The sequence below is a fragment of the Rhinoderma darwinii genome, chromosome 4 (genome assembly GCF_050947455.1).
Source record: "Rhinoderma darwinii isolate aRhiDar2 chromosome 4, aRhiDar2.hap1, whole genome shotgun sequence".
NCBI lineage: Eukaryota > Metazoa > Chordata > Amphibia > Anura > Rhinodermatidae > Rhinoderma > Rhinoderma darwinii.
This window is the reverse complement of record NC_134690.1, coordinates 137,915,138-137,938,614: the sequence shown is the minus strand read 5'-3', so window position 1 is coordinate 137,938,614 and position 23,477 is coordinate 137,915,138. Positions and strand designations below refer to the sequence as shown.

At 39.5% G+C, this 23,477-nt stretch overlaps 1 protein-coding gene across 3 annotated transcripts in view; it reads left to right on the top strand.

The window, feature by feature from the left end:
* The window catches only part of SLC7A14 (solute carrier family 7 member 14), a 151,820-nt gene that overhangs the window by 120,945 nt on the left and 7,398 nt on the right, over positions 1-23,477 (top strand). For all 3 annotated transcript variants that reach the window (XM_075861594.1, XM_075861593.1, XM_075861595.1), the window contains 5 exons: positions 2,810-3,046; positions 4,082-4,299; positions 7,665-7,811; positions 14,011-14,219; positions 14,306-15,183. In XM_075861594.1, coding sequence (XP_075717709.1) covers positions 2,810-3,046; positions 4,082-4,299; positions 7,665-7,811; positions 14,011-14,219; positions 14,306-15,183 — 1,689 coding nt within the window. The remainder of the gene's footprint in view (positions 1-2,809; positions 3,047-4,081; positions 4,300-7,664; positions 7,812-14,010; positions 14,220-14,305; positions 15,184-23,477) is intronic.

Here is a 23,477-nt window from a genome sequence, read left to right as displayed (position 1 = left end):
AATATTTTGTGTATTTAATCTATAAACAATAATACTCAGAACTAATTCAAAATAATAATAATATAATGTTTAGACTTAGATAGTGTTTTTGAATCAATTGAATTACGGTTGCTTATTATTAACACATAGAGGGGAAACAGATGCACACGGCCATAATAGTACTCATACATATAAAGCAAGCAAATGTATTGTAGTGGCACATCGAAAAATGTTAAAAACAATTACATGAAGAAAAATTTTATTTGGTTAAAAAAGATCGAAGAAAAAATGTTTAACAGGTTTGAATTTTTACATTTTTTTAATTTTTCTAAAGTATGTTTATCGGATAAACATACTTGGCCGTGTGTATCTGTTTCCCCTCTATGTGTTAATAATAAGCAACCGTAATTCAATTGATTCAAAAACACTATCTAAGTCTAAGCATTATATTATTATTATTTTGAATTAGTTCTGAGTATTATTGTTTATAGATTAAATACACAAAATATCGTTAATTCTACGTAACTCCGGCTCACCTGTTGTTGTTTCGCTAGCCACTCCTCATTCAGTGAATTCTTCCAATCACTGATACTTACACAGCAGATCCAACAGCTGACTACCTTGCATATAGGTGAGACTGAAACACACGGTCCTAACTTCTCCTGCCATGACTAAGAACGCAGTCTGCGTTCGAAACGCGTAGGCTCGGGTACATACCCTGACTACTCCTGCCTTGAGACTGCGTCTCCCTTTCAATTTTAATGATATTTCTAATAAACATGGGAATTGTTCTTCCCTTTTAAACTACCATCAGCGCTGGATCATCCTTTCCTTTACCTTGCCATATACACCGCGGACCGTCGCGGGGATCCGAGCGATACTTCTGGAGACGCAGACCGGTGAGCTGGAGGTTTCCTCCCCTTTTCTATACTGTCTTGACAGTGAATAGACATCACTTCCAGCTACTTTGGGAGGTCTATTCACAATCCCGACACTTCGGTAACGTTTGTGTGTGACTTGCAGCACAGCACATCGAGATCACGTTGTGCTGTCATTTACAGCGTGATCTTGCGAACCCATCTAGTCTGGTACTGACCTGATGATGTGATTTTATCACTACATATGCTTTACAATAGAGATTACAAAAGAGATTTAATACAATAAAAAAACAAGAGCTACAAGAGATAAATGGCCCACATTTATTAATTAATGGCATATTTTGCTCCAATTAAATTTGAGAGGGTACTTGGTGAGAATTGCCCCTAATTGGTACATTTGGTATTGTCTAACTGTTTGAATTTCTTCTTACACCTGCTATGAGTAACCGTAGATTTGTAATTTGTGCCTTTTTAACTTTTACTTTTGGTAAATGAGTCTAAAAGTAAATGCACAGCTTGACCATGCCAACTTTTCTCACCTGTTTTTTATAATTTTGATTAAGAAGACAAAGGTCGCAACTTTTGACACAAATTTGGCTCAATTTTGGCCAAATTTTAAATGCAATGTTTTGAAGAGTATCTGTCACTAGATTTTACAATACAAACTGCATACATTATTAAATAGATCTCGAGGACCTGATGAGATGAGAATTTATCCTAATTTTAATATCAAACACGAAAACTTCACCTGCTTCATCAGTGATCTATATAATAATGTATGCACTTAGTATTGTGAAACCTGGTAACAGATCCTTTTGAATTTGTGCAATTTCCACGAAAATCAGGTATAAATTGAATAATAAATTTTGGTAATCTGGTTGATGTGTATCAATACTATCCTAAATTCTAAAAAAAAAATGCTTCATTTTGCATTATTTATTATAATCCATGAAATCAATGAAGTTATGACTTTGTCGTTTTTTTAAAATGTAATAAACTTATGCGGAATTGTTACAGAATCAATTTTTCTCAGTATTTTCCCCAAAAATGAAAATTCACCCAAAAGTTGCGATTAAGGACTTTTTTTTAATCTATGAATACCTACTTTGTTTTTGTAATGTAATGTAATTTTTTGTAGCTGGGAATAGCATGGCTGGTTTCAGGTGTTTATGGGCCATTTGGCAATAGACAATCATCTTTACAATCACAGAGCATATCTAGATTGCCATAGCCCCCAGGTTAGTGGGCCCTGACTTCTGCCTAAGTTTGCCCATTGTTGATGCCGGCCCTGATGAGTAGCATTATGTATTCACTGTTGAGCTCTATATAGGCTTGATCACAAGATTTCATGAACTGCATGCAGACTGGGTGATGTAGCAGATGAAGGAATTTGATCATCCTCTTTGCCATTTTGCTTTCTGCTATGGAGTGTTCTGAACTGGTGAATAAATATTAAAAAAACAAACTGTAAGAAACATTGTATAGTAACCACCACAATTTCGCTAGAATTTTATTCGATATTCCTGATTTTTTGTGACGTTACTGGAATACATCTAAGGCCCTGTTCAAACAGAGTTTATTGCAGGCGGAAAAATCTGGAAGAGTTTGACCTGCCGACAGAACATTTGCTGCGTCTTTCACGGCGATTTTCGCCCGCAGCCATTAAGGGCCGTGGGCAAAAAAACAGCGAAAAATGCGATCTCTGCCTCCCATTGATGTCAATGAGAGGTCACTGACGGAAACGCCCGAAGGGCATGTCGCTTCTTTTTCCGGCTAGCATTTTTCATCGCCTCATTGAAATCAATGGGAGGCGATTTTAAGCGTTTTTTTTGCGCTGTTTCTGACACAGATTCTGCATCAAAAACAGGTCCAAAATACTCTGTGTGAACTAGTAAAGCATCGGCATTCAGTATTCTTGTGTAATCAGTAATTCTCTCTTTTTATGTACACAGGGGTGTGCTATGCTGAATTTGGTGTGCGTGTTCCAAAAACAACAGGATCGGCTTACACATACAGTTATGTCACCGTTGGTGAATTTGTGGCGTTCTTCATTGGATGGAACTTAATCCTTGAATATCTCATTGGTACAGCAGCTGGAGCAAGTGCCCTAAGTAGCATGTTCGACTCCCTCGCCAATCACACCATCAGTCACTGGATGATTCAGAGCGTGGGAACATTAAATGGATTAGGTAAGGATTTTGCTGTAAATTTGAAAATTGCACATTGCCAAGTTCTTATAGTATCAATCACCCTATTTCATTATCACTTCAATATATTCTGTAGCATAATATTTGCATAAGCTTTGCAGGTCAAGGTCAAATATAATTAGCTCATTATACCTAATTGGGGATGGTTCATTTTCATTTTATGTTTTAGTAAATAGTGTTGTGAATAATAAAGGCATGACGTATTATTACTTTAGTTAGAGGATGAGGCTTCTTATCCAAGATAAAACACATGTATTGTCCATACATTATAAGCATCCATTTAACCCCTCAATGACTGCCGATACGCCTTTTTACGGCGGTCATTAAGGGGCCTAAAGCTGCTGACTCCCCCACATACATGCTTGCTTAGCTGAGCATTCATGTATTTTTAATGGTTAGAGGGGAATAAGCCACTGACAGACACTTCTTATAGTGGCTTATCTCCCGCAGGAACAAAGGTTCAGGCATGTTGAAGTCCAACATCCCCGAACCTTCTTTGGGACATCCCCATACACATTAGATAGTCAACTAGACACGCCTAAATCGTCGGGTTCGGACAACTTTCCTCTAATGTATATGATCACCCTTACTCTACAGCACCGTGTTTCTATGGCGCTGCAGAAAAACAGCTGCAAAGAAAATCGCCCTCTGTGACATTATAGTAGATGGATGTAATAAAAACATATAATAGAAGCTGACAAAATGCATGCATGTCTTATCCCACAGCAGAGCCTGTGTGTATAAATGTGCCCATTATAATACAGAAGGTGATACATGCACTGCAGAAAAAAGGTGACAATCTGCTGAAGGGCTGAATCACCGAAGTATTACTCAATCTTGTGATTCATAATCAGACGTTCTCCTCTGGCATAACCATTCTTCATCATCTGATCAAATGAGCACACAGTATTCTACAACGCATCATTTTTTTTTTCTTTTGGCATTATATTGTCATACAGTGTATATACTGTATATTCCAATTGTAATGCGTGATTCTTCACTATTATTTCATTTCAGGCAAAGGTGAAGAATCCTATCCAGACCTTCTTGCTCTAGTCATTGCAGTTATTGTAACAATAATTGTTGCATTGGGAGTAAAGAATTCAGTTGGATTTAATAATGTGCTGAATGTAATTAACTTGGCTGTGTGGGTCTTTATCATGATTGCTGGCCTTTTCTTCGTCAGTGGAAAAAATTGGTCAGAAGGGAATTTTCTACCCTTTGGATGGTCAGGGGTAGGTGACTTCAAATAATTTTCTAGTTATCTGATTTAAAAACTAGTAGACAAAAAAAAAAATGGTAAAGAAGAAACAGAGCAAGGGTGCCCATGAACGTAATGGCCGTGCGGTCATAGTGTGCCGTTCTGCCAATAACCACACTGCATGCAGTTTTTTAGCGAATTCCAGCAGATTTGCAATGTGTTTTTTGGCCACGCGATTTGTAGAGATGAAGCACATGGTTTTACTGTGCTTCACCTGTACAAGCTGTGCCCAAAAACTACAATGCAAAGTCAATGCAACTCACGGTAAAATTGCATTCACCATTTTCGCAAGAGAGATTGACATGCTGCAAATTTCAATTTCCGCTCTTCTTTTCTGCATATTTTTTAAGCAGCGAGTGGAGGGATTTTGTTAAATCTCATCCACTTTGCTGCTACAATAATATGCTGTAGAATTTCCACACAGAAAATCCAGTCAGAAATTCTACATTGTTTACAAGTGGATCCAAAAGGTAATGAACAGTGTAGCTGAGAATCCAGCACTGGGGTGACATATAACACTTACCGGTGTCACCTCTCTGCTCCCCCCTTCCCTCTCCATAGACTTCTATGAGCAGCATGTCTGTGTCTCTTTCTCTCTCACTCTGCTCCCCTCTTCTGTTCCCCCTTCCCTCTCCATAGACTTCTATGGGCATCGTGTCTCTTCCGTTCTTTCTCATCCTGCTCCCTCATTGTGTTCCCCCTTTCCCTTTCCATAGACTTCTATGGGCATCATGTCTGTCTTTTTCTCACTCTGCTCCCTCCTCCTGCTTCCCCCTCTGCTCTCCATAGACTTCTATGGGCGGCGTGTCTGTGTCTTTCTCTTCCTGCTCCCTCCTCCTGCTCCCCTCCCCTCTCTATAGACTTCTATGGGCAGTGTGTCTGTGTCTTCTCTCTCTCTCTCTCGCTGCACTTGCTCTCTCCCCCTGCTCCCCCTTCCCTCTCCATAGACTTCTATTGACAGGCAGTGAAGAGAGACACCACCACAACATGCAGTCTGTCTCCTCTGCTCTGTAACTAGAGATGGATTTTGCTTAACAACAGAGGATGGACAGCAGATTACAAGAAGGGAGACACCTAGTGGCTGTAACTTCACACAGATTTTGTATGGATAAAACAACTAAATTTTAACAGTAATCAAATTACAAAGTTAATATATATCAGGTATGCTATTAGATTAAAGTAAGCTGTTTGAAAAGTTAGTGTCCATTTAACCCGGCTGTTTACAGACATGTTCACCTTTGTGCAACTTTGTGATAAGTAGGAAATAAAAATAAAAAAATGCATTGAATCTGACATTAAAGAATAAAACTTACACCCAAGTAAAAGTGTACACACAAAAACAATTTAAAAATAATAGATCAAGGTGTGAAAAATTCTTATATACTACAAACGTCTACATCAACCAGAGCTTGTGCTCCCAAAAATACCACACATGTCTACATTCACTGCACGTGTTAAAAAAAAATGCCAAAACCCTAGGAATGCGCCAACTGATTTTTACATGCAAATACAATTTGCGAATTAATAATAATAATAATCTTTATTTATATAGCGCCAACATATTACGCAGCACTTTCCAATTTAGAGGGAACATGAAACAAACAATATCAGACATTACATGGTGACAAAGCTAATTTACAATTCAAACAGGAGGATTGAGGACCCTGCTCGAGAGAGCTTACAATCTATGAGGAAATAAGGGAGACACAAAGTGTAACAGTGTTTGTTCAGTACAATGGTCCAGCCATCTTTTATACACATGGGGTGGTACACATAAAGCTGCATGAGCCGGTCACCAGCCAGTATCCGTGTATGACGGACATGAAGAGAAGGAGTGTGAGGGAATCTTATTCTGATGACTAATGGGGCCAAGGAAAGGAGTCAGATGAGGGAATGTTATAGGCCTGTCTAAAAAGGGATTATATATGTATATAATTTTCCTTCCCCCTATAGGAACTCTAACTCCAATTCATAATCGCAAATACCTAATCTAATGCATTAACTAGTAAAGTTTTTTTGGTGGAACTGGTTGGAAACTATTCTTTATGGTGACAGTCAGTTTGTAAAAATGTAATTTCTGACTGACAGAAATCTGTTCCAGTGGTCCAGTTTATTAGACTTTCTTCTCTAGTAATCGTTATGAGTGTGACGAATATTGCTAGAGAAGCAGTCATAGGATTATACACTAAAGATAAGCTACAGACACGATGGAAGCAGTATAAAATTTATAAAAGTATAGTAAAGTTTGTGTGTGTGATGCGAGTGTTTAGTGCTACTTTCTTGATGCTGTGATCCGGATGTTGATAAACGTCCAGGTCGTGAAGTCAATACACTGCCTGCTTAGGCACAGAGGTGTGATCTCTTTATAATCCTTTTCTGTGGAAAAAGAGATCCCCTAAATGTGAAAATCACAGAGAAAATATGCGCGGTAATTGATAGGGGGGGTCATAACATGAACAAAAGTTTCATTTACCCCACCCAGGGTTCATGTAAAGCCATACAGGGACAGGAGGATGATCACAGATCCTGCTTCTCTTCTCTCTGGATGCTGTTAGTACGTCCCTCACCCCTCTGCTACTTTACACAGGCTTTGCCACCCCAATTTCAGCCTGCTCAAGTTCAACCTAGATAGCAGCTCAAGCCATGAAAATGAAATATTTCATGAAAGAGCTTACCAACTTTGGTGGAATCTAATGAAATTGTAATGTCTGTGGTTAACCATAAACATCATATGATAAGTGTAGGTTACCAATTTTGGCTGAATCCACCATCAAATGTCTATGACCACCTACACTGAAAACACAAAAAATAGTGTTTAGTAAAGTTCTTTTAAGGCTCTGTTCGTATCTGCTTGGGGTTTCAGTTTATAAGTGATACATTGATTCTCCTTCGAATCCGGTGTACAATCAATATCAACAGTGCCCGATAGACCCCATTGACTTACAGTGGGGTCTATCAGGGGTTCTGTTGTGGTGTTTGTCATTTTAATGGCAAGAATAGCACTGTATGCTGCGCTATTCTTGCCATTAAATGGGATGTAGCTGTTGACAAAGTCTCTGAACGGTGTGAACAGAGCCCTACCTAGTTTTCAATGATTTCTTAAAATAAAACTTGAATCGTAGGAAGCAGGTTTATTGATCTTACTAATGCAACAGGCATCCCAAAATAAATCATTATGTATGCGGGCATCCTTTAAAACTGATGTGGGAAGATCTTCTTGTGATTGGAGTTTTCAAGTCACTACAGATACCTTCATTTCCCATAATTTAGTCTGTTTGTTTTGTTATTGAATAGAAACCTAAAAATAATTTACTTATTTTGTCTATTTACATTCTGTAGGTACTGAAGGGTGCAGCCACCTGCTTCTATGCTTTCATTGGGTTTGACATCATAGCAACTACAGGGGAAGAAGCTAAGAGTCCCAATACTTCCATTCCATATGCCATAACTGCTTCCTTGATCACCTGTCTAACAGCATATGTATCCGTAAGTGATCCTGATTTATAATCCATATTACACAGTCATGTTATTGTTCCCATCTATGGTTATATCTAAATAACTGTAGTTGAAAGGTATATGACAAATGTAAACAACACAAATGGTATATCTTCTGTGCTGAGTTATCATTGCTTAAATTTACAGGCCCAAAGCCTGCAGGATCTGTACTGTGGTTAAGTTACGACAACACTTCCTTTTCTCATTTCTGTTCGTTCATTGTTTTAATAGGGACATACTGTGGATTGAAATTACCATTCACATAAGCATACATAGATAACTGCCACAATTCACCTTCTTGTTGCTAGCATATTTAGACACAGAAATTAAATCACAAGTCACTGTTTATATATTAGTAAGGCCCCATGCACACGAACGTAAAAACGCCCGTAATTACGGGCCGTAATTACGGCACGTTTTTACGGGCCCATGGACTTCTATTTGCCACGGGTACCTCCCTGTATGCTTACGGGAAGGTGCCCGTGCCGTTAAAAAATATAGAACATGTCCTATTTCAGGCCGTAATTACGGCACAGGCAGGACCCATAGAAGTCTATGGGGCTCCCTTAATTACGGGTGACTACTTGTGTGCACCCGTAATTACGGGAGCTTTGCTAGGCGACGTCAGTAAATAGTCACTGTCCAGGGTGCTGAAAGAGTTAAACGATCTGCAGTAACTGTTTCAGCACCCTGGACAGTGACTTCCGATCACAATATAGATCAACCTGTAAAAAAAAAAAAAAGACGTTCATACTTACCCAGAACTCGCTGCTTCTTCCTCCAGTCCGGCCTCCTGGGATGGCGTTTCAGCCCATGTGACCGCTGCAGCCAATCACAGGCCAATCACAGGCTGCAGCGGTCACATGGACTGCCGTGTCATCCAGGGAGGTCAGACTGGATGTCAAGAGAGGGGCGCGTCACCAAGACAACGGCCGGGTAAGTATGAATTTCTTTTTTCTGCGGAAAGGGCTGTCCCTTCTCTCTATCCTGCACTGATAGAGAGAAGGGCTGCCGATTACTGCAGTGTAATTTTGCAGCGAAAACGTGCCCGTAAATACGGGTGGAATATGGGTGACACCGGACCCGTATTTACGGGCACGGGTCCGTAAATACTGGTGCAATACGGGTCGAATACGTGTGACCAAGGAACCATATTTACGCCAGTATTTACGGGAGGGAAAAAATATGTTCGTGTGCATGAGGCCTTACAGCCATTTCTACACATAATATATATTGTAGCAAATTAAATAGTGTAAAAAAACATTGCACCACATTTAAGTCATGGTCTCTACACCTAGTAGTATTTTCCCATTAAAGAGGATCTGTCAGATCACCAGTCATGTCTGTTTTAGTAAATACATGCATTTCCCATGAAATAACAATGCTGGAGCATCTTTTCTTAGACCACTGTGTTGTGCAGTTCCTCTATTATTTCTACTGGAAAGGTATGAACAAATTGACAACTTGGTGTTAGATTTCCTCTTGTCAATGGTGTCAATCAAAAGAAAAGGTTTTGTACCTTGTTAGGCCCTTTTCACATAATGTTTTCACCTACCGTCGGAGGTATGCTTTGGGAGGACTCCTGATGTATATCTCCAAGGGAAGGCTGCAACGTATCCCACTGTATGGCATACAGGGGGATATGTCACCCGAGGACTCTGACATGGACAGCAATGTCAGGAGTTTCCCCAGGGTCGGAGTCAGAACTTCCAAGGCGCTGGTCCTCGGGCAAAGAAAGGATCAAGAATCGCTCAGCCCTCTGGACTCCGGCATTGTGGAAGCTCCTGATATCACTGTCCGTGTATGGACACTGACTTCAGGAGCTTCCCCAGGGCCGGAGTCTCCGGACAGAGGAAGGATCAAGATTTACTCTGCCAGGGGACTCTGACAATGGGGAAGCTTCTGACGTCTCTGTCCGTATATATATATGGACAGTAACGACAAGAGCTTTCCCAGGGCCAGAATCCATGGCCAGAGCGGCTGTATAGGAAGCTCCAGTGATATACCTGACATATATGGACAGTAATGTTACTGAAGCTACCTGAAGTATACGTTTAACGTATACCTTTGACGAATAGGATCCCGTGTTAAAAAAAAAGCATACCGCGCAATTTAAGTTTTTTTGTAGGATCCTCAGCATGGAATAACGTAGTCTATTACGCTATTCCATCCTTCAAAATAAATAAATAAAAGTATGCTGATATATTCCAGCCCGACAGAGGCCAAAAGCAGGCTAATGGAGCCTTATGGACACGTTTATCGTATACGTAGTTCATGGAGGCAATGCGAAGAGGGCCTTAGCCAGTTGAAAAAAGTTTTATTGCTCTCAGTAAGAGAAACAAAATAGCAGTCTTGCAGATATGAAACCTTTAAAAGGCTAACAAAGTAAATGTTGTTAAACAGCAAGCTTTTGCGAAAACTTAGGTCTCTTAATGATACCATGCCTGATGAAAAGACCTAAGTTGTCTCGAAAGCTTGCTGTTTAACATAATTTAATATTCTTAGCCATTTAAAGGGAATGTGTTGCCAGCAAAACATGTTTGTTTGTTTTTTAGTTAAACAATTAGTGTGTGGGTGATTAAACATTGTTCTAATTTTTTTTTTTTTTTTTACTTGTCAGGAAATATTATAAATTGGATTCAATTTATAATATTTCCCAGCACTGGTCACTAGATGGAGCAATTCCCAAAATTGCAGCATTGCATGTGGTAAAGCAACCACATTGCTTTATGCTGCAAAATTGGGAAAAAATCCCTCGCTCTAGTGAGCTCTCAGAATCCCCCCCTCCTTTATCCTGGCTAGTGCCGGGAGAAACGAGGGGTTTGAACGGTCTAACCTCCTACACTGTGTGTCGCCATTTTTTGAGCTAACACACAGTGTAGAAGGTTTATATACACTAGTAAACACACAGTATAACACTTACATACACAGAAATCACTTACCTGCTCCAGTCGCCGCCGCTCCCTCCGGTCCGTCCGCCTACGTCTGCTGCCGCTGCTCCATGTGCACAAGTCCGGAAGCCGCGACCGGAAGTAGTAATCTTACTGTCCGGCCGCGACTTCCGGTCCACAGGAAAATGGCGCCGGACAGCACGCATTTCAAATTGGACTGTGTGGGAGCGGCGCATGCGCCGTTCCCACACACACGGCGTACACCATAGTGGATGGAATGGGCCCCGTTCGCATTCCCTATGGGACTGGAGCTGCCGTATTCCATGTCTGTATGTGTCGTTAATCGACACACACAGAAATGGAAAAAAAATGGCAGCCCCCATAGGGAAGAAAAAGTGTAAAAATAGAAAAAAGTAACACACAAACACACAAATAAATATAAACGTTTTTAATAAAACCCTAACATCAAACTGATATAAAAAAAAAAATTTGGGTGACACTGTTCCTTTAAAGGTTTCATATCTGCAAGACTGCTATTTTATTTCTCTCACTGAGAGCAATAAAACTTTTCTCCATACACAATCTAACACTATCCATCATCATTTTATAAAAGACTAAGCTACTTATCAATGTGATGCTAGAAAATGTACATATTAGACACAAACAGATGACCCTTTTGTGGTAAGTGCAGGGTGTAACCTTAACTGAACAACACTTGCGTGAGTGCAGGGTATATACTAATCTTAAAGGCTATGTACACCGTTGACTTCGTTTTTTTTCTTTTTAATAAATTTGTGCATCGGTGTAATTGGTGCTACTTCCTAAATTGTATTCTTTTTACATTTTGAGATACAGCTGCTTTGTATCCTGTATACAGAGCAGCTGTATCAAGAGCTAAAACCTGTATCTGTCAGGTCCTCGGGACTGACGGGTTCAGTGGAAGCAGGGATCGAGCTATTAACTATCACATCTAAGTTCATAACTTAGATGTGATCGAGTACAGGGGGATCCTACGTTTCAGAGACACTACATTTCAGAGACAAGTAGGACCCGAGTTTCTGGTCGAAAGTAAATGATCTGGTTAGCACTACTATAGGGAATTTTTTTTCCAAAATCTTTCAGTCTTCTAGGGGATAAACCCTCTGCCCTGCGTAACCAACAGCATAGCCTTTCCCTATCTATTTGCATGGCAGCTAGGATACAAATTGCAGCAAGTTCAAAATCCCAACACTTATCCTTTGAATTAGTATAGGAGAGAATTAATACAGTGATGGTTTATGAAAAATTATCTGGACAATTACTGATCACCTGGCAACCCTGGATAGACCAGAATAACTCCCCGGGCCTAATGCATCTGGTCAGCTCATAAAATACTTTTCTTGCTTATCTGTATGCTTTGTAATAGTCTGTATATGGATGTCTATATAAGATTACACATTGATTTTGTTTATATTGTTAGGTTGTTTTGTACTACCCTGGACCTCAGTGTTCGAGGACATACTGAACAATTCTAACATTTCATTCCCCCTGTGCAGCGTTTTGGACATAGTGAATTTTACTACTTACCTTTATTGCAGAAAACGCAATAAGCTTCTTTTGAAACTAAAAATAATGGCTTCTAGTTAGGTTAATTATTTATACAATTATTCTGAATTATTTCTCTCTTGCAGTATGACATACATGTGGTCAGTGTTAATGTTCTAACATCGTATTGATTTAAGTGGTTATTTATTGTTCTAGATGCTTGACTCTGTGCCTTCTCTATCCTGACGAACTATATTTAGAACTGATGCTAGGAATCTGCAGGCCACTAGCACCATAGAACTAACTAGGGAAACCAAACAGTAAAGTATCAAACACAAAGTCTCTCCGACATGTTTCACCGATGAACTGCGTCCTCAAGTGGTTAGAGGCTAATGGCACCGGCATTGAATGTCTCTCTGAATAAATGATCTTGTCATCGGCTAACTCATTGTAGGCATGCTCTATAAGCAAGGTTTCAGACTTAATCTCTCACAGGTTTTGCTTATAGCGCATGCCTACTGTCACGATCTAGGGGTATGTGACTGTCACGATTTAGGGGTATGTGGACCCACTAGGCCGCTCCGCCGTAGCAGAGTGGCAGCTGGCTAAGTCAAAGTCCATACAAAGTCTATACAAAGTTCTTAGCACAAGGGTACCTGAGATAGTCAAGACAGTAGCAGAAGCTTTGGCACAGACGAGACTTGACGTGGCAGGTGACACCAGACATGGTGTGTGACAGCAGGCGTGGCAGGTGACATCGGATGTGGTGTATAACAGCAGGCATAGCAAACGACACAACGCGACTCCAACACTAGAAAAGTCTCAGGAACAAACACAGCACGGGATATAGGAGACAGGTTACAGGGCATGGCAACACTGGGAACAGGATACGACTAAGGGATCATTTGCAAGACTAACAAGGGAATACACAACAACGCTCAGACAAGGAGTGAAAGGGCATGGCACTTTTTATAGTCCAGGGTTATCTGGGAATAATTAATTAATTACATATGTGCGCGCTGGGCCTTTAAGGCTGGGAACGAGCGCACGCCCTCTAGCAGACACTAGAGTGCAGAGTGGCCGGATGTGCTGACGTTTTCGAGGAAGGAAACGTCTGCCACAGGAGAGTGGTCTGCGGTCGCGGCCTTCAGCATGTAATAGGAGGCGACTGTCCACGACCGCGGCCGTTATACCTACAATGACGCAGCCGATAACGTGGGAACTTACCGGGTTCTGAGTGGATGTGGATGTCTAGAGGCTGGAATAATGACTTGAAAATAGGGAATAATGCAATGGGAGGTTATAAATTCAGAGAGATAAGCAACATTGTTTGGTTTCCCTAGTAAGTTCTAGGATGCTGGCAGTCTGCAGATACCTAGCACCAATTCCAAATATAGATAGGATAGAGAAGGCACAGGGTCAAGCAGCTGCAACAATAAATTACCACTTGAATTAATACATTGTTGCAACATTAACATTGACCACACGTATGTTATGCTACAAGCAGGAAATAATACAGACTAATGGTATAAATGATTAACCGAACTAGGAACTGTTATTTTTATAGTGGTCCCCTACACAATTTGGCAATTCCGAACCAATTTTAATGGAAATACTGTAAAGAAAAGTTACATTTTTAATTTGGTTTGGTGCATTAGTAGCAAAAAGGATTTTATTGTGACATCCAAGTGTTGTTCATGTTAGGAAATTTGGCACACTAATACATGATGGGTTATACTTTTTTTCTGTAAACATATTGCTATTTGTCTTTTTAGGTAAGCGTTATATTAACATTAATGGTCCCGTACAATATGATTGATACAGAATCACCACTGATGGAGATGTTTGTAGCACATGGATTCTATGTTGCTAAATTTATTGTGGCCATCGGATCTGTAGCTGGGCTCACTGTTAGCCTGTTTGGTTCTTTGTTCCCTATGCCCAGAGTCATATATGCAATGGCTGGTGATGGGTTGTTATTCAGGTTAGTAAAGTTTTTCTCAATTACAAAGCTTGTTTGCTCACAATGAATGCATTCTTATGATATAAATATTCTTGTTTTATTTGTAGGTTTTTATCCCATGTCAGCTCTTACACAGAGACCCCAGTTGTGGCTTGTATTGTCTCTGGATTTCTCGCAGCCCTGCTGTCTTTACTGGTCAGTCTTCGCGATCTAATAGAAATGATGTCTATTGGAACTCTTTTAGCTTACACCCTCGTATCTGTGTGTGTCTTGTTATTGCGTTACCAGCCTGAGAGCGACATTGATGGTTTTGTTAAATTTTTGTCTGAAGAGCATACCAAAAAGAAAGAAGGAATCATTGCTGATTGTGAGAAAGAAATTTGTTCTCCTATGAGCGATGGAGAGGAATTCAGTAGTCCAGCCACAAACACATGTGGGGCAAAGAATCTACCATCTCTTGGAGACAATGAAATGCTCATTGGTAAATCTGATAAATCCAACTACAATGTTAACCATCCAAACTATGGTACAGTTGACATGACATCGGGCATAGAGGCAGATGGGTCTGAAAACATTTATCTTTTCAAATTGAAGAAATTTATAGGTCCACGATATTATACAATGAGAATACGACTTGGCTTACCTGGAAAAATGGATCGACCAACACTTGCCACAGGTCGCACAGTGACCGTCTGTGTCATGCTTCTTTTCCTCTTGATATTTATCTTCTGCTCTTTTATAATATTTGGGGCAGATTATGTTTATGACCAGGTGTGGTGGGCTGTCCTGTTGGTCGTTTTGATGGTACTGTTGATCGTAGCTTTGATTTTTGTTATCCTGCAACAACCGGAGAACCCCAAAAAATTGCCTTACATGGCACCATGTGTCCCATTTGTTCCTGCATTTGCCATGCTAGTCAACATTTATCTAATGCTGAAATTGTCATCAATTACATGGATCCGATTTGCTGTCTGGTGCTTTGTAGGTAAGTTATGAACATTGTCAAAGGTGAAACCTGTATATATTTATTTAAAAAACAATGAAAATGTCATTATCGAAATGCTTTGCTTTGTGGAACAGTTAATTTGTGCATATTTGAGGCCATCTTTGTTAAACGGCTTTTAAAAAATATTAGACCATCTTTTACTTTATTATTTTGGAGTCTTAAAGGGAATATGTCATGTATTTCATTTTAGTTTCATTAAATAGATAAGGTATATAGATGATAAATAAGGGGTTTGGTCCTTTATTTAAATATTGTTGCTATTTCTTTTTTTGTTACTTGTAAAACCTTCCCTGAGGGTAGCCATATTGGAAACATCCACTTTCTCCCTGTACTTCATGTGTAGTCAGTACAGCAGAGTGTGTGCACTTATTGGCTGCTGAAATGAAGGGGAGCCAATTGACAGAGAAATGTCATCGATTTTTAGAGTTTCCAGGAAGTGACGGAGTACAACCCCTCCCCCAGAGACACGGGGAGATGTATACGGAGCCTCATCTGTTTGAATAGTGTTGCAATCCTACCTTATCTAGTCTTACAGTAATATAATATAGCATTTTCGTTAAAGGGAATGTATCCCCAATATTAGTTTTACTAATTAAAACCAGATAGTGACATACATTCTGTTTTTCGAATCTGTTTTTATTTTTTGATTGCAGATTTTTTATGTTCTGTACATAATTATGGGGGCAGCCATCTTGCCTTAGCTGCTGTTAACAGCATTCAGAGATATGCTTTACAGCAGCCACATGCATCATAAGAACCTTTGATCAGGAGTTGACCGATTGACTCCTATGGGAGCGTTTTCTAGGCATGCTCTGTGACCTGTGCAGAGGTCATTGTGCAGGAAGGGATAGGAGGAAAGCTGTGTCCTTAACCTATTGTCAATGGTGGATCCTGTATTATCTATATATAGGTGTTACCTTTCACTGTAATCCTGCCTGTGATGATAATGAGATGACTGCTGAGAAGTGATCTCCACAGAACAGGAAGGGTCAGCCTATTGTGAGGCTCAGTGGCCAGAGTGAAAACTTCAAGATTTTAGGATTATGTTTCAATATAGATAATGACATAGACTATTAAAAAACATTCTTAATGATTCTTGAAAAATGTGTTAAGCATAAAAACGAATTCTGTTCCTTATCCTATGAATGTATATACAGAAAAGCTGACAAATGAGCTGCAGCTCTTTGGTACAACTCTAGTGGCCAGTGTGAAAACTGTAATATTTAAATATTTTATTTTTTTATGTGGATAGTCGCATAGAAAATAAAAAAAATCAAACATTTAAGAAAAAAAATCTACATCTCAATTTGTGTAACTCTTGAAAGCTAAGATAGTGTTAGAAATGTCATCACAGGTGGTGTTTATTCAAAAGTACATCACTAATACAGTGAGTAAAGAATATGGGCCAAGAATTTGCACAGGATGATAGAAGTTTTCTTTATTTTGAAGGAAAAAAACATGAATTGAAGGACAACCTTTTATGTGAAAGAATAAATCCTCATAAAAAATTTTTTAAATAATAAAATAGAGACGTAAATTCATATATATATATATATATATATATATATATATATATATATGCATCAGAGTTCTTTTTACTATCCTCTACCTCTCTGTACCATGTAGCTTAGGCTAGCAATTCTATTGAGCTTGGGCAATCCAAGGGGGAGATGCAACCTGAGGGCTTTGTGGGGGAGACAGAATTGTGCATAGGGCTTTGTGGAGGTGTAGTGGGGGCCAACATAAAAAAAAGTCATTGCACTGAAGCTGCTAGCTGTGTAGAGCACAGTCACTTACCAAGGTGCAGTTCAGGCTGCTGCTTCTGTTTTCTGCAGGCTCTACATTCTCCCACTGCCTCGGCACGCGTGGATAAAATCTTTTCCTCCTCCTTCCACTTCGCCCACATTACATGCAACAAGATGCCAAACTTATTTTTTACCCTAAACCCCACCTAAATTTATTCAAACCGAGAACCAGACCCTTAAATTAATTTAGACCCTCAACAAGACCCCTAAATTATTTCATACCCCAGACAAGACTAAAATTTTATTTACAGAGCATTCGGAAAGTCTTCAGACCCTTTCACTCTTTTTACATTTTGTTATGTTGAGGCCTTGTGCTAAAATAAAAAAAAACCTTGTTTTCCCCCATCATTCTGCACTTAATACCCCATAATGACAAAATGAAAACAGAATTTTAGAAATGTTTGCAAATTTATTAAAAATGAAAAACAAAATTTTCGTATTGACATAAGTGATTAGACCCTTTGCTAGGACACTTGAAATTCAGCTCTGGGGGTCTCCCATTTCTCTAGATCATCTTTGAAATGTTTCTACTCCTTGATTGGAGACCACCTGTTTGAAATTAATTTGATTGAACATGATTTGGAAATACACACCCCTGTCTTTATAAGGTCTCACAGCTTACCATGCATATCAGAGCAAAAACCAAGTCATGAGGAGGAAAGAACTGCCTGTAGAGCTCGGAGACAGGATTGCGTGGAGGCACAGATCTGGAGAAGAGTACAAATAAAATTCTGTTCCCAAGAGCACAGTGGCCTCCATAATTCTTAAATGGAAAAAGTTTGTAACAACCAGGACTCTTCCTAGGGCTGGTCACCCCACCAAACAAAGTAATCGGGGAAGAAGGGCCTTGGTAAGACCAAGAACCCAATGGTCACTCTAGGCTGAGTTCCAAAGATCCTGTGTGCAGATGGGAGAAACTTCCAGAACGTCAACCATCACTGCAGCACTCCACTAATCTGGGCTTTATGGCAGAGTGGTCAGAAAGAAGTCTCTCCTTAGTAAAAGACATGCCTGGAGTTTGCACCAAAGCACCTAAAGGACTCTCAGACTGTGAAAAACAAGATTCTGTGGTCTAATGAAACCAAGATAGAATTGAGGTCAAAAAGTTTAAAGCGCATTGTCTGGAGGAGCGGTCGTGCTGTTACAGAAGCCTGTAAAAATAACAATATACTGCAATACATTAGTATTGCAGTGTATTGTACCAGTGATCCAATCATCACTGGTTCAAGTCCCCTAGGGGGACTAATAAAATGTGTAAAAGAATTAAAGTTATTAGTAGTGAGAATTTTTTTTTTTTTAAAGTTCAAATAAAAAACTTTTCCCATTTTTCTTCTAAAGTAATGTAAAAAAAACACAACAAAATTGGTATCGCTACGTCCGTAAAAGTCCGAACTATTACAATATACCATTATTTAACTCGCACGATGAACACCGTAAAAAATAAAATAAATAATTTAAACCACCAAAATCGCTGTTTTTTTGTCACCTTAGCTCCCAAAAAAATGGAATACAACTTTTTGATCACTTCTTATGTACCAAATAGTACCAATAAAAACCACAGCTCATCCCGCAAAAAATAAGCCCTGATACCGCTCAATCAAAAAAGTTACGGCTCTCAGAATGTGGTGAAACAAAACAATTTTTTATTTTAACAAATAGATTTTTCTTTGTAAAAGTACACTACCGTTCAAAAGTTTGGGGTCACCCAGACAATTTTGTGTTTTCCATGAAAACTCACACTTATATTTATCAAATGAGTTGCAAAATGACTAGAAAATATAGTCAAGACATTGACAAGGTTAGAAATAATGATTTTTATTTCAGATAATAATTTTCTCCTTCAAACTTTGCTTTCGTCAAAGAATGCTCCATTTGCAGCAATTACAGCATTGCAGACCTTTGGCATTCTAGCTGTTAATTTGCTGAGGTAATCGGGAGAAATTTCACCCCATGCTTCCAGAAGGCCCTCCCACAAGTTGGATTGGCTTGATGGGCACTTCTTGCCTACCATACGGTCAAGCTGCTCCCACAACAGCTCTATGGGGTTGAGATCTGGTGACTGCGCTGGCCACTCCATTGCAGATAGAATACCAGCTGCCTGCTTCTTCCCTAAATAGTTCTTGCATAATTTGGAGGTGTGCTTTGGGTCATTGTCCTGTTGTATGATGAAATTGGCTCCAATCAAGCGCTGTCCACAGGGTATGGCATGGCGTTGCAAAATGGAGTGATAGCCTTCCTTATTCAAAATCCCTTTTACCTTGTACAAATCTCCCACTTTACCAGCACCAAAGCAACCCCAGACCATCACATTACCTCCACCATGCTTAACAGATGGCGTCAGGCACTCTTCCAGCATCTTTTCAGTTGTTCTGGGTCTCACAAATGTTCTTCTGTGTGATCCAAATACCTCAAACTTCGATTCGTCTGTCCATAACACTTTTTTCCAATCTTCCTCTGTCCAATGTCTGTGTGCTTTTGCCCATATTAATCTTTTTCCTTTTATTAACCAGTCTCAGATATGGCTTTTTCTTTGCCACTCTGCCCTGAAGGCCAGCATCCCGGAGTCGCCTCTTCACTGTGGACGTTGACACTGGCGTTATGCGGGTACTATTTAATGAAGCTGCCAGTTGAGGACCTGTGAGGCGTCTATTTCTCAAACTAGAGACTCTAATGTACTTGTCTTGTTGCTCAGTTGTGCAGCGGGGCCTCCCACTTCTCTTTCTACTCTGGTTAGAGCCTGTTTGTGCTGTCCTCTGAAGGGAGTAGTACACACCGTTGTAGGAAATCTTCAGTTTCTTGGCAATTTCTCGCATGGAATAGCCTTCATTTCTAAGAACAAGAATAGACTGTCGAGTTTCACATGAAAGCTCTCTTTTTCTAGCCATTTTGAGAGTTTAATCGAACCCACAAATGTAATGCTCCAGATTGTCAACTAGCTCAAAGGAAGGTCAGTTTTATAGCTCCTCTAAACAGCAAAACTGTTTACAGCGGTGCTAACATAATTGCACAAGGGTTTTCAAGTGTTTTCTAATCATCCATTAGCCTTCTAACACAGTTAGCAAACACAATGTACCATTAGAACACTGGAGTGATGGTTGCTGGAAATGGGCCTCTATACACCTATGTAGATATTGCATTAAAAACCAGACGTTTGCAGCTAGAATAGTCATTTAGCACATTAACAATGTATAGAGTGTATTTCTGATTAATTTAATGTTATCTTCATTGAAAAAAACTGTGCTTTTCTTGCAAAAATAAGGAAATTTCTAAGTGACCCTAAACTTTTGAACAATAGTGTAGTAAAAAATAAAAAAAACTATATGAATTTGGTATCACCGTAATTGTATTGAGCCGCAGAATAAAGTAAAGTTTTACATTTTACCGCACAGCGAAAGCCGTAAAAACGAAACCCCCCAAAATTTCAGCCAGCAAAGAATTTTTTTTCAGTTTCCCAGTTCATTTAATGGTACTTTAAATGGTGTCAATAAAAACGCAGAGAGTGAAAAACTAAAATAAGAAAGCAAAAAATGGATCAGTCCTGAAAGGGTTCATTAATTTCTAACGAAAAAAAAATGCATGACCACATGTGGAGTATTTCCGTACTTGGGAGAAATTCCTTTACAAATGTTGGGCCGTTTTTTCTCCTTTATCCCTAGTGAAAAGTGGAAAAAATAATGATATTCATTTTCACGGCCTAATTCTAATTAATTCTGCAAAAGACCTGTGGAGTCTAAATGCTCACTATACCCCTAGAAAAATTCCTGGAGGGGTGTTGTTTCCAAAATGGGATCACTTTTACGGCGATTCCACTGTTTTGGTCCCTCCAGGGCGTTGCAAACGCGACATGGCACCGAAAACCATTCCAGCAAAATCTGTGCTCCAAAATCCAAATAGTGCTACCATGGGTCCAATCAGCAGTTTATTACCACATATGGGATATTGCAATATCAGGAGAAATTGCTTTACAAATGTTGGGGTGCATTTTCTTCTTTAATCCTTGTAAATTTTAAAAATGTCTATGTTTTTTCAGAAAAAAAGTAGATTTTCATTTTTACAGACTAATTCCAACATATTTAGTGAAAAACCTGTGTGGTCAAAATGCTAACAAAACCCCTAGATAAATTCCCTGGGGGTGTAGTTTCCAAAATGGGCTAACTTCTGGGGTGTTTCCACTGTTTTGGCACCACAAGACCTCTTCAAACCTGACATGGTGCTTAAAATATATTCTAAAAAAAAAAGGAGGCCCCAAAATCCTCACGGTGCTCCTTTGCTTCTGAGGCTGGTGTTTCAGTACGTTAGGACACTAGGGGCACATTCACACGTGGCGGAATTGCTGTTGAATTCCGCTGTGGACAGTCCGCAGTGTAATTCTGCAGCAGCCGTTTTTTACATTTGTTTCTATACATTTTTAGGAAAGTTAGTTCAGACGTTGCAGAAAATAACTGTGTGGAAATCAGGCTGCGGTGCAGAATTTTCCCTCCGCAGCATGCACATGACGTTGCGGAGAAGAAGTGAAATTTCACTGCGGATTTCAGCCTCTGCAATGCAAAAATTTAAATCTGTGGCAAGTCCGCTGTGATATCTGTAACGTCTGAATTACCTGTCAAATATGCAAATGTTGGTGCAGATTCGTTGCGTAATTGCCCCAAATCTGCACCAACATTTGCAGCGGAAAAATTCCGCCACGTCTGAACGTGCCCTAGGGCCACATGTGGGATATTTCTAAAAACTGCAGAATCTGGGCAATAAAATATTGAGTTGCATTTCTCGGGTAAAACCTTCTGTGGTACAAAAAAAAAAAAGTATTGCAAATGACTTTCGCCCAAAAAAATTTAATTTGTAAATTTCACAACTACTTTCATTCCTGTGAAACGCCTAAAGGGTTAAAACACTGTATGAATGCTGATTCGAATACTTTGAGGGGTGCAGTTTTCAAAATGGGGTGATTTATGGGGACTTTCTAATATATTAGGCCATCAAAGCCACTTTGGAACTGAACTGGTCCCTAAAAAAATAGCCTTTTGAAATTTTCTTTAAAATATGAGAAATTCCTGCTAAAGTTCTAAGCCTTGTAACGTCCTAGAAAAATAAAAGAGCGTTCAAAAAAATGATGCAAACTTAAAGTAGACATATGGGAAATGTTAACTAGTTACTATTTTGTGAGGTATTACTATCTGTTTTACAAGCAGATACGTTTAAATTTAGAAAAATGTAAATATTTGCAAATTTTCTCTAAATTTTGATGTTTTTCAGAGATAAATACTGAAATTATAGACCAATATACTAACATAAATTACAATACGAGAAAACAATCTCAGAATCGCTTGGATAGGTAAAAGCATTCCAAAGTTATTACCACATAAAGTAAGGGGCCAAAACTGGCTCAGTCCTGAAGGGTCTGAATACTTATGTCAATGCAATATTTTATCTTTTCCTTTTCAATAAATTAGCAAAGATTACTAACATTCTGTTTTCATTTTCTCATTATGGTGTATTGAATGCACAATGATGGGGGAAAACTTGATTTTTTTTATTTTAGCACAAGGCCTCAACATAATAAAATATGAAAAGAGTGAAAGGGTCTGAAGAATTTCTGAATGCATTGTAGACCCCAGACCAGACCCCCAAATTAATTCAGACCTCTGACCAGATTTCTAAATTAATTCAGACCCCAGACCAGACCCTCTAGATCAATCAAACCACAAAATAGACCCCTAAATCGGTTCAGGCCCCAGACCAGCACCTTTAAATTATTCAGAACCCAAACCATATCCCTGTGTACTTATCACTACCGGGTCCCATCACAAGCTCCACTGTTGCATCCCACCTCTGGCATTCGCGGCCACATGTTGTCTCATAACGTTGAGCAGGGCCCCAGTGGGAATGGAACATGCTCTATAATGGGGCTTATTCGTGACCCCAAGTTAACTACCGCTGGGACCTTGCACATGGGCTGCAGTGCCATCCAGGGAGGCCGGACCAGATGGCTAAGGAAGGATATCACTGTGGCATTATCTAGGGGGTGTGTGTGGCACTATTTTTCTGCCCGAAAAACTGCACCACAATGTGGTGCGGTTTTTCGGATGGAATGTACTGTGGGTTCGAGGTCAGATACGCTGCATAGTTTTACGCAGCGTATCCGACCAGTGGGAACCTGGCCTTATGGTTTTGTGGACATCAGACATGCATTACCTTCGACTGTCATAATGTACTATATTTCTGAAAATAACTAGAAGGCCATCTACAGACCCGTAATTTAGAAGGCTGCCGGTGACTTAAAAGTGGGATTCCCATAGTAATCATTGAATCACTATTTCAGAACTGTCCAATTTAAAATATGACAGCAGAGTATTTCATAAAATAAAATAAATATCACCGCTCAAACGGTACTTAGCTACGGTCCCAGAATCTTCAGAGGATACCACTTCCCCCAGCACATAAGCGATAGACAATTAGTCCCAGTGTTGC